General features: G+C 41.5%; 1 protein-coding gene across 2 annotated transcripts in view; it reads left to right on the top strand.

The window, feature by feature from the left end:
* LOC138282516 (kinesin-like protein KIF20A) overlaps positions 1 to 12,281 on the top strand; it is a 531,681-nt gene that overhangs the window by 317,272 nt on the left and 202,128 nt on the right. For both annotated transcript variants that reach the window (XM_069220199.1, XM_069220198.1), the window contains one exon: positions 6,258 to 6,423. In XM_069220199.1, the coding sequence (XP_069076300.1) occupies positions 6,258 to 6,423 (166 nt within the window). The remainder of the gene's footprint in view (positions 1 to 6,257; positions 6,424 to 12,281) is intronic.

The following is a 12,281-nucleotide window of genomic DNA, read 5'->3' as shown; positions in this document are numbered from 1 at the left end:
TACACTCTTGCCACACTTCCCCTACTCCCTTCCCGTGGTCTGGTCCCGCCACTTTTTCCCAACGTACCCTTTCCTTTTTTTGTGTTTGTTTTCTTTTTCTACTCTTCTCTTTATTTCTTCTTTACTCCTCTTCTCCGCCCTTTCTCTTTCTGTTCTTTCCTTTTCCCTCTTCACTTTCTTTTTCCCCCTCTTTTTCCTTTCCCCTCCCTGTCACCTCCTGTCCCTTCTTCCCTGTTGCCTATGCTCCTTACCCATCACCTGTCTCCCCTAGATACCCACGAGCCCACCCTCAGGTCACCCACCTTCTCTCCATTGTTACGGGTCCTCTCCGCCACTTGTATTTTGCACTGTTTCTGTAGTATGTACCCTTGCGCTCTGATGGCCTTGGGGTCGCTGCTTTGTAGCATTGTATTGCTTATTGTATGTTTGTGCTCCACTTATTCTTGTATATTTGATTAAGGAATTGTGAAACAAACAGCAGCATACATAAAATGGTCCCTGAATATTTCCTTTAATTCCTAAGGAAAAGAAGGTTGCAACCACTGACAGGACCTATTCACAGAATAAATTGCAGTTTTTTTTAATGCTTGAGTAAACTGAGAGGAGCCAGATACAGGAATATACGGAACTTGATTCATAACAGTGGATCTTTAAAGAGAAGAGAGGGTGTTTCTGGTAGCACATTTTGGTCTGGGAACAATGCCAAAGAACTGCCCAGACTGCAGCTCTAGTGACCTGTAAGAATGACAACTTTGGTATGCCCAAGAATCGGCAGGTAGGACCAACCCCCACTGTGGAAGATGTAGCCCCCTCATCCACTTTTCCCAGGTCCTGGTGGCTTGTGACAGCAGTTTATAGTATAGATTTTCTAGCACTATTTTCAAGAAACGTCTAAAAGGCACCCTGTTGAACAAGGTCGAGATAACTTGAATTTAGTAGGAGGATGATGTGGAGGAATTGTTAATAGCCTGCCCAGAGTAACAAAGGGAGAACATATGAAAGCAAATTGAAAGAACAATTTGATCCATAGAGAAAAATGGACTACAAAAGTTAGATGTTCAAAACATCCCAAAGATGAAGAAAACAAAATGGACTATTTGTGACACGTCTAAGCAACCTAGTGATGTTGTGATTACCACTCATTCGACAATGAAGAAGCTGTGAGGTTGCGAGTAGTGGAAGGGTGTTTTCAGCTGAATTTAGAGTCAAACCACTAAAAGAACCAGAGGTTTTATCACAAATCTTGCCACTGTCAAGGATTGAATTGAGAGTAAAAGCTCATGCATTAGGCATGGAGTCTACGAGAAACAAAATGGCTAACCAGATACTACATATGAAAACCCGTTGAAAGGAACAATTGAGACAGAAAAGATGGCAAGCCAGTACGCTGGAAACAAAGTTGTTCTACATGTGCCACATCTCTGGACCTGTGCATTACAAGGTCAAGTCTTGCAAAAGCACAAAACATAATGACTTTGTATTGATTTCTAATGCCAAAAGGAACAATCTTAGAGTGAGTGGAAAATCGGAGATACTGAAAAACTCTGAAGAACCATAATCAGATGTCTGACAAATGGCAAAACAAGGCATTGAAGAAGCAGATTAAATTTCAACAGATTATAAAATGCATGTATATGATCGATGATAAAGAGGTTGGGAAAATAAATTCTCAGGACAGAAAAAAATAGATTAAAGAAACCGCCTCAGAACAGTTGCAGGTAAGAAAACATCTTCCATCTTTTTTAATGGATTGTGGGCAATATGCAGAATAATGTGTGTAGCAGAGTATGACAAAACAAAGGGTGAGCCCATGCTTAAACTACTCAACTGTAACATACTTCAGGTGGGAAGCACGCAATCCTGCAGAAAAGTTGGCGAAATTTGAAGAAATTATCACTTTTATATATGTAAGTTCATGAAAAGAGATACACGTGTATGAGGTTAATTTGCTCAGCAATTTAACTGCCCAAATCATTGGGCTTTTTGCCATGAATCCCAGGATTACATAGCATAGCATATATTATGAGACAGTATCTACAGCTGTGCCACTGTCTTGGAAAATTCAGATCTTTTCAAATAACGCTAAATGAAACAGTAAAACCTGCGGATGAATTGACAAGAGTATTCGGATTCACCTTCAATGAGAAGTAGATGAGGAAATTCACATCTTACTAGATTAAAACCATAATAGAACTCGTGTCGGGACATTTGATTGGCACCATATCCTAGCCTGATTCCCCATAGCTCAAAAAGGTTCGACATGGTCCTAGTGCTGCCCCTGTTCTTCCAGTTGGAACTAATTTCAGAGGCGTCCACTCCATTTCACAGTAATTAAAAATGAAAAGACCAACTAATGCCAGTTTTGGATTTGGTCACACTAAAAGAAGGTATTAGTTTCAGAGAATTTCAGTGGAGTGTCTACCACAAATCATGAGAGGATTTCTAAAAGAGTACTTGGCTTTGTTCATTGAATTTACAAGATGCATGCTTTTACATTCCCATTAGTGAATAAGAAGGTGTTAGAAATGGGGTCTTTGTTGGCAGTCAGGTTGCCCCCTGTCCAAGCAAGGACCCACACTCTAATCAGGGAAAAGTAGAAACACACCTGGTTAACCCCGCTTGGCACGAGCAGAAAGGCTTAACCCAGAGACAATGTGTAAAGTATTTGTACCAACACACAGTAATACAGTGAAAACACTACACCAGGTTAGTAAAATAGGAAATACTTGTCTGAGCAACACAAGACCAAAACTACAAAAATCCAACATATACAAGCAAAGTTATTAATTCTTAAAAGATTAAACTTCAATATAGTGCTTAGAAATGCAAATGCTTCGAATTGGTGATATCACGGCATCATGACCGAGTAATTCCCAACACTCCGATGCTAGTGGTGCTGGTCACGGAGCCACACGGACTCCAGGTACAGTACCTTGTAAGAACGAGGAAACAAGCCAGTGCACGGAGTCGGGGATCGCGGCATTGCTGAATCCGATGCAGCGTCAGTTCCGGTGCTGCGGAGCGAAGGAGAAGAGGCGTCACGAAGAGGCGTCGGGTTCTTGCTGCAGAGCGGTGGAGGTGAAGCGGTGCCAGTGCAAAGCGTTGGATCCGCGCACTTCCGGCTGTGTTGATATCTGGCAGTTACAACGTAGTGCGGCGAAGTCGGGTGTCATGGACATCTGTGACACAGCCTTCGGGACTCCTGGAGTCGCGACTTCGGCGAGACTGCTGCAGCGTCCGGCCTGCCAGATCATTGCACTCCAGCGAGGACCACGCAGCGCCGTCAGTCCGGGGTCATCCGAAGTCAGTGCACTTGGTTGGTCTTGGTTTTCCACCAGCTTCTTTCAAGAGCCAGGGACTGGATAGGGCACCACTTGGCAGGGTAGGAGTCTCAGCAGAGACTCAGGTGCTGGCAGAGGGGGTCTTTGATTGCCCTGGGACTTCAGAACTGGGGGCAAGCTAAGTCCAAGCCCTTGGAAATACCTCTCAAGCAGGAATATACCACAAGTACAGTCTTTGTCCCCTTTCTCAGACAGAAGCAGCAACTGCAGGATAGTCCAACAAAGCACATTCACAGGCAGCGGCAGCACTTCTCCTTCAGCTCTTCTCCTGGCATAGGTTCCTCTTGAATCCTTGAAGTGTTCTAAAGTCTGGGTTTCTGGGTCCAATACTTATACATCTGTCTGCCTTTGAAGTTGCCCAACTTCAAAGAAAAGTCTCTGTTGTTTACAGGCTCTTGCCTTTCCCAGGCCTGGCCCCCAGACACACACCAGGGGTTGGAGACTTCATTGTGTGAGGGCAGGCATAGCCCTTTGAGGTGTAAGTGACCACACATCCCTCCAGCCTAGCCCAGATGGCCCATCAGGATATGCAGGCTACACCCCAGCACCCTTTGTGTCTCTGTCTAGTGGAGATGCACAAACAGCCCAACTGTCAGTCTGACTCAGCCAATGAATCCACAAACATGCAGAGTCACAGCATGGTTTAAGAAAGAAAATGCTTGCTTTCTAAAAGTGGCATTTTCAAAATAGCAACCTAAAAACCACCTTCACTAAAATATGTTTTTTAAATTGTGAATTCAGAGACCCCCAAACTTCATATTCCTGCCTGTCCTCAAAGGGAAACTGCACTTTAAGATTACTTAAAGGCAGCCCCCATGTTAACCTATAAGAGATATAGGCCTTGCAACAGTGGAAAAACGAATTTGGCAGTATTTCACTGTTATGACATGTAGAGACACATCAGTACATGTAGAGACACATCAGTGCATGTCCTACCTTTAACATGCTCTGCACCCTGCCAATGGGGCTATGTAGGGCCTAGGGTAGGGGTGCCTTACTTGTTAGGGAAGGTTTAGGTCGAATTGGCAGTTTAAACCTGCACACACAGACTCTGCAGTGGCAGGTCTGAGCCATGTTTACAGGGCTACTCATGTGGGTGGCACAATCATTTCTGCAGGCCCACTAGTAGCATTTGATTTACAGGTCCTGGCACCTCTCAAGCACTTTACCAGGGGCTTACTAGTAAATCAAATATTTCAGTGTTTGGACATGAAAAACACATCAGTACATGTCCCAATTTTAACATATACTACACCCTGTCCATGGGGCTACCTAGGGCCTCCCTTAGGGGTGCCTTAAATGTATAAAAACTGAAGGTTTGGGCGTGGCACTTGCCAAGTCGAATTGGCAGTTTAAAAACTGCACACAGACACCTGCAGTGGTAGGTCTGAGACATGTTCACAGGGCTACTCATGTGGGTGGCACAGCCAGTGCTGCAGGCCCACTAGTAGCATTTGATTTGCAGGCCCTAGGCACCTCTAGTGCACTTTACTAGGGACTTACCTATAAATAAAATATGCCAATTATGGAAAAGCCAATTACGCATACAATTTCACATAGGGAGCACTTGCACTTTAGTACTGGTCAGCAGTGGTAAAGTTCACAGAGCAGCAAAAACAGAGTCCAGCACAGCAAGAAACTGGGAAGTAGAGGCAAAATGTTAGAGGAGACCATGCCAAACGTGCTAGGTCTAACAGGAGGAAAGAGCTCTAAGTCTATGAAATGACAGTATCACCTCCAATATCTCAGTGTGGAGCTGAGTGTTTATACCCGCAGTGACTCGCTGTTTCTGCACTAGAATAAATATCTGCCCCTGTATGAACAGGTAACTGATCAAGGTCAGCTTTGTACCTCGATGTGTTAAACATCTTTAATAACCTCTACAAACAATTCTCGGACAACCCATCAAATGTGAACTAAAACCTTGCAGATGGTTCAATTTGCTAGGATTCATTTGCAGGAGTCTGCTACAACACCAACATATTTCCAGCGACATTCATAACCAACCACCCCTGTTGCCACTAAAGAATACGAAACCCACCTTGACAACATCTTCACTTCTCCTCAGTTGTGTCCACCTTTGACTCGTCTGTAGTAGGTGTTCCCACACAAGCACCTAGCCACATCTCCATATTGCCACCTAGGAAAAAGTCCTATTAACCAAAATAGCTAATTGTCACATACACTGACATTCTATTGTTACTTCACGTAACCTAACGTATACCCCTCTCGTGACATGGTCAGCTGCCCTTCTGAAACTCAGCTTCCCACTCTTTATCTCAGTTGTGATCTGACTATTGGAGAAATCTAAAGTATACAAACGTGTGATGGATGGAATACTTGAATTAATAACATCAGCCACTGGTAATTACTAGGGCAGCCATCCCAGCCAATCGTTATTTTTCTCTCCACACTAAGTTTTGACCCAGTCATATGCAAATCAGTTTTGACCCTGCTCTAATGAGAAGAGTCCAGCCTGAACTCCCAAATCCTCCCTGAACATAAGTAACCCAGGACCAGTTTCACTCTATGTAGGGCTCATCAGCCAGGTATAGCTTGATTCTAGTGACGCAGTATGCACAGGACCCACGTATGGGCAAAACCTTCCCATTTAGGGTGGCACACTAAAGTAGACAAAAAAAAAGACATCTGGGAATAGCCTTTCCATTTAGGGTGGCACACTAAAGTACACAAAAAATACTTTAGTGTATCAGAGAAACCTGGCTTAACCTTGACCTGCAACCCAATTGAAGCCGACTGCCTGTAGAATGTGTCTGTTTCATTAAAATGAAATGTGAAGTGTACACTCAAGGTATGAGCACCAAAGGGCTTAATTAAAAGATGCAAAGTGATAGCAAAATGAATCCAGTCTAACAGAGTATTTTCAGCAATTGCTCTCTGGTTTTATCCATACAGAATGAAGCAGAATTATATTCCCTTCAGAGAGAGTAAACTGACTCGCTTATTTCAGCCATTCTTTTGTGGCAAAGGAAAAGCTTGCATGATAGTGAACATAAACCAGTGTGCTTCCAACTATGATGAAACTTTACATGTCATGAAATTTTCAGCCGTGGCCAAGGAAGTAAGTGGACTCTTTAGTCTCGATTTCATGACTATCAATATAACGTATTTGGTTTATCATGTTTCAGTTGACAGCCTTCATTGTTTGACAGCGATGTAGTAGTTCTCTTTGTGGTCATATTGGTGTCTCAGGAGCATATACGATTGTGTTGTATGTGTGTTTTTTGCAGAAGGAAGTTTCTTTTCCATTGTGCATTATAGTGGAACCTGTCGATATGTAATTTACATCTTGTATTGTAAACACTGAATTATAGTATAAGCAAACGCAAAGGTAGTTGTGTCATGAAAAATCGCACTCATCAAAGTACATAGTTATTACATGACATGCATTCCCCACCCCCATTGGCCGGCTGTCTACAGCCCTTATATAATAAATTAAACTTCAAAAAGAAGAAGCAAAGTTTTTTTTTTTTTAATTAGGCTATGGACATAGAGTAGTCGGCTTCGAAAATAGGTACAAAGTGTCCATTGCTCAGAGACGATTCAGATGGTTGATTATATTAAAAAATATATTTTTCATATTTGTCCTTAATCACAGTAGAAAGATAGCATCCAACTTGTTTCGTTTCCACATTGTGGAACAACTTCAGGCCCAGTTAATGTATATCCTAGTTGGTCCTCAGTAATATTGAACCAAGGTCTCCAGTCGCTGCCTATTTAAAGAATTCAAGTCGTACTGTGTAGTCAAATTAATCATAGCCTGGAGGTCCTAGATACGGTAATGTATGTGTTTTTTTTTTTTATTGTTCTCATTACACCATCCATTTCTCATATCGTGGCTTCCTCTATCGAGGAAACTGGCTAAGTAAGTTTGCTGCCAGTAGCTTGATAACCCAGCTTGTGAAGGATAAGCATTGGACTTATCAAAACTTATTGCCAATCGACATAGCTCCTCCAAACTTTCTCGTCGGTTTGTGGATCACACGCCATGTCCATTTGCGAGACATAGTTAGCATACATCAGCGATTCCTTGTGAGATGTTGGGCCTGATGACACCCACACTTTACAGATTTCTGTCCTCGCCAACAAAACCAGATAGAATATAAGCTTCGCCAGGGTCTATTTAACCATTGTGGTAAGCTCCGGATCGCTACCAAAAATAAATAATGGTCAGTTTACCTTAACCTGGCAACCAGTGATTTCAGTTAAGATTCCACTCACTTCACACCAGAAACGCCTCAGCACAGGACAGTCTAGAAACATGTAATCTGCCTGTGGAGCATCGTGTTTCAAACATCCTCGCACCTTATCATTTTTGCTAGCTTGCATGGAGTCCAATAGGCCCTATGAATAGTTTAAATTTGTTTTTCTCTTTAATGGTGCAGATTTTACAACTGAGTATAGAGTATGGAGAGATACTTGCCAAAATTGTTTTATATTGGTCCCTAGAAGATCATGCTTCCATATAAGATATGGTCCTGGCTGACATTTATCTTCATCTTCAAGAAGATCCCGTACCATAGTGCTACTTCATTCTTCAAGCTTGCACTAGTGTTCATACAGCCCTCCCACTCTTCCCCAGTTGCCTCAATCAATGTTAGTGAAGACCATTGATAGAGCGTTCCGACCTAATAAATTACCTGTATTTGGACGCTCTTGGGTCGATGAATCTTTTGACCAAGTGGGGCTCTCTTCACCCGAGAGTAATCAATTTAATCAAATCAATAATCAATTACGAACATAAGCAATACCCTGATCAACATAACATTTCACAATTAATCCAGAAAACATTTCGGCGAACCATGACCTTTCGGCCATGAATAACCACACCAGTTTATTCAAAGTTAATGAATTTATTTCCCTATATTAACAAAGCTAGCACAATATAAATGTGTCTCAACACCAAATGATATATGTAAATGAACATTAATAGCTGTCCATAACGGCGAAAAAGATTCAATCTATGCAGCATTTGAATAACAATGCATTCGATAATAGCAATGCAAACCACTAAAACTATAATCTGTAATGAGCTAATTGCATACATTGGTCAGCATAACAAGGTCTCAAATTGCATCGTGCAACAGATGAATCCTCATCTAACCTCAAATTAGCATCTGCATGTGGGACTTCATGCAAAAACAATTTAGCAACATTAATTTGGAAAACTCCTAACTAGGGCTCTTATAAAAAATCAGCAGTTGGTTACCTAAAAAGAAACACAATGCAATTGTACATTTTCTTTCATATTTACCAAGTTCAATCAGCATTCAAGGAAGTCTTCGTCTCACAGGTACCGGTTTCGATCAGCATGGGACGGGGCAAAGGGGCAGGGTGGACGGGGCAATTGCCTCACAGCGGCAAAAGGACAAAACTATTACTTCATGCAAAGGGACGAATCAAAGTTAAAGTCTCTAGGGCGAGAATTACTTAAAGTCTCTTTCTCTCGATTAGAGAAAGCATCAAAGTCTCATCGAACATCAATTGGCATCATAGAAGATGGCAAAATGACGAAGTCGGCAATAGCGGGTAATGGGCTGGTAAAGGCGCATGTCGTACTTCCTTCTTGTGCACCAGGTTTAAATAGACAACAGTTCAAATCCAGTAGGGTCTTCCATTGGAGAGTTCATAGGTTGGCTTCAAATTGTCCAATCAAAACTACAGTTCACAAGCTTCTACCTAAGCATACATTATCCTTGGAGTCGGGAACGTAAGTTGCAACATATTTTACCAATTAACTCACTTTCAGAGCGTCCATTGTCTGCACCTGCAGATTGACCTTGGAGCAAAGAAGAAGATGCCAGGCTGGCACGAAACCTTAAAGATAAGCATGTGAACCGATCTCACTGGAAAAGTACAGCTTCAAGCAAGAATACACGTTTTATTAGCACGTTAGAAAAACACGAGCATCTAAACCGTGAGACAAGGCAACTAGGCCGAAGCCTCCACTAAAGTTATGCTAAGCTAAAACATTTCTAACAAGCAAATCATGGCACACGTTTACGATTATGTCAGATTCGTACAATTCTAATACATCACGTTATATAAAGCACGCTTATAAATGTTGGCAAACTACTCTGAGGGCACATTTGTCCCCGTACAATCTTTATTCGTTCGATTAAAGTCGCACTTGATTATTGCAGTACTACGTTTAAGCGCTAATAAATGTAAAACCTTCATTTCTGCGTCATCAATCCCTCCTCTGATGACTACTTGTCATCACACAAAACTATTTCCACAAATTTTATTCCATTAAAATTCTGTCAGTTCTCTTTGCCTTTTAGTTCCCCTTGTTCTTGCCTTGTATTCTTCTGCCATTCTTTTCATCATTTTCTCTTCCTTCCTTCTTTTAATTCTTGCCATAATCATTATTATTCCCCTCTTTATTCCCCAAATTCCAAAGATGCAAATCAGTACTATTAATATTCCCTGTATTATTTTTAGTAATATTCCATTCCAAATGCCACCAAGCCAATTTCCTACTGAAGCAATTCCCTTTCCAACCTTCTCCCAAACTCCTGGTTCTTTCAATTCCTTCAAGTCTGCACTCTCTTTCGTTAAATTTGCAAGCATTGTTTTAATTTTCACACTGTTGTCTGGAATATACGTGCAACAGTGACGCGCACCAAGCATTTTGCAAACGCCGCCATCCTTTGCTAAAAGAATGAGTAGGGCAAGCCTGTTTTGAAGAGTCATAGCTCTTTCTGCTGCAAGTTCAGCATCCATCAGGATTATAGCACCTGAAAACTTTGTCAACATGTTATCCACTATAGTAGACAACTTTCTTATTTTGATGGAATTCAACACAACTCCCAATGAAGGAATCATGGCTCCAAATATATCTCCTACCACAGCAGCTGCGGTCTCTCTTTTCTGGATACGATGAGATCCAGACGTCTTTGGAATCACCGATAGGTCATCCAGTTGATAAACCTTTGGGAACACTATACCCAAATAACATCTCCCCCACCATCCCTTTGGAAGACGATAATAGGCATTATGCCCACAAATGTAATATACACCCGGTATGACAGGGTCAAGTCCGTTCAGCATGAATGTCCATTTGGCCTTAAAGATAAACGTATGTTTACATTCACTCGCTCCCACAAAAATGTTGTCATAATAAGACTCACCACGATATATACAAAATTTTCCTACATGCCAAGCATCTAAAGCTATTTTCCCTTGTGTTTTTATTGCGGCAAAAGCATAATGATCTACTGAAGTCCTCTTACTTAGCTCTTTTTCTAATTTCGCATTCATTTGTGCCCTTCTATCATCGGTGCGATCTAAAAAGCTTATTTCTACTGCAGTGAGCGAGCAGGTAAGATTTTCGCTATGAGCGTGAGCTGTTTCAAAAGGTTGCATTGGCTCGAAAAATTCCCTCATTATTTTAGCATCCCAATCTTTAGCAATCTGGCTTAGCTGCGTTATTATAGGAACATATGCAAAGGTAACATCATAATTTGAGTACAAATACTGTATGTTAGTTTGACCATAAAATCTAGAAGTTACTAAACTACATGTAATCCCATATGTAAGAGGCATGTGGTGATAAGTCACCCGTTCCTTTACCGATGTCGGTATCTGTGTACACACATAACAATCTTTCGCATCCATAGTCTCAACATATTCTGTTAGTAGGCGATAGAAAACATTATACGAAAGTTCCTTCTTATCATGCAAGTGTCTCATCTAATTCTAGTCTTTTCAATGCGGTTAGTTCAGTGACAGTAACAGGAGCAGAAGTAGAAGCATCAATTTTCTCATTCTCACCCTTACCACGCGTTGCAAGCACTATTGCCATTATTATTAGTACACATGCAGTTATCAAGCCTATACACGCATATTTACAATATTTCACTCTACTGTTTTGTGTCATGATCTGTATAGAATCAGAGAGCTAGAAGCACTTATAAAGAAACGATTTAGCAATTAGTTACAAAGCTTGAACAAGTGCAATGTTCACACAGTTTTCTTCAGGAGCCCAGACACTTATCGGTTAGCAGCATTTGTCTCAATTCGGCAATAACTCAGTCTCTTTTTTTTTTTTTTTTTTTCTCTCAAAGTTAGCAACGTTGTCTCAAATCGGGTTTAAGAGTCAATCAGGTTATCAAAGTCTTATCAAGTTAGCAAATGTCTCATCCGGTTTAGCAATGTCTCAGCTGGTTGTATCACGTTAGATTATAGCAAGCAATGTCATTTATCAGCTTTTTTTTTTTTTTTTTTTTTTTTTTTCAGTCAATAGTGTCCATAAAACTTTTCTTTTCTATTGGTATCTCTTCTTCTTCGTTCTCGAGGCTAAGAGATACAAATTTGTCGGTCCAATCGTCATTGACTGCATATGCCCATTCTGGACCGGAATATCTCCTGTTTGGTATTCTTTTCCTTTTCAATTTTGCATCTCTCTTTGATTCTGCCTCACTGGTACTTTCCTCTTTGGCCAAGTCTTTTTCTTCACTTGATGTTGGTACCACGACAGACACTTCCTTTCTTTTCTCTTTCACTCTTGGCCCTTCACCGTCATTCAACTTTTCTCTAGTCCTTACTTTTACTGGTGATATACTTTGTCTTTTCTTTGCACTGTGTCCACTTGATGGACCTGCGATCTCTTCTGAGGAAGTTGGAACAGTTTCGTTCCGTTCTGCCTTGTCCCCTCCTCCTGGGGAGTCAATCACGTTTTCCTTTTCTTTTTCTGTACCGTCTGCTTCTGGGAAAGCCCTCCTCTGATCAGGCTCTCCTGCTTCTTCACCTCTTTCGAGCCCTTTGTCACCGTTACTTTCTTCAGGCTCTATGTCACTTTCAGCTGCTTCAGGCTCTTGGTTACCTTCAGCTGCTTCAGGCTCTTTGTTACCTTCAGCTGCTTCAGGCTCTTTGTTACCTTCAGCTGCTTCAGGCTCTTTGTTACCTTCAGCTGCT

This window comes from Pleurodeles waltl, chromosome 2_2, assembly GCF_031143425.1.
Source record: "Pleurodeles waltl isolate 20211129_DDA chromosome 2_2, aPleWal1.hap1.20221129, whole genome shotgun sequence".
Taxonomy (NCBI): Eukaryota; Metazoa; Chordata; class Amphibia; order Caudata; family Salamandridae; genus Pleurodeles; species Pleurodeles waltl.
Note: the sequence above shows the minus strand (reverse complement) of the source record. Positions and strands in the feature narration are given on the sequence as shown.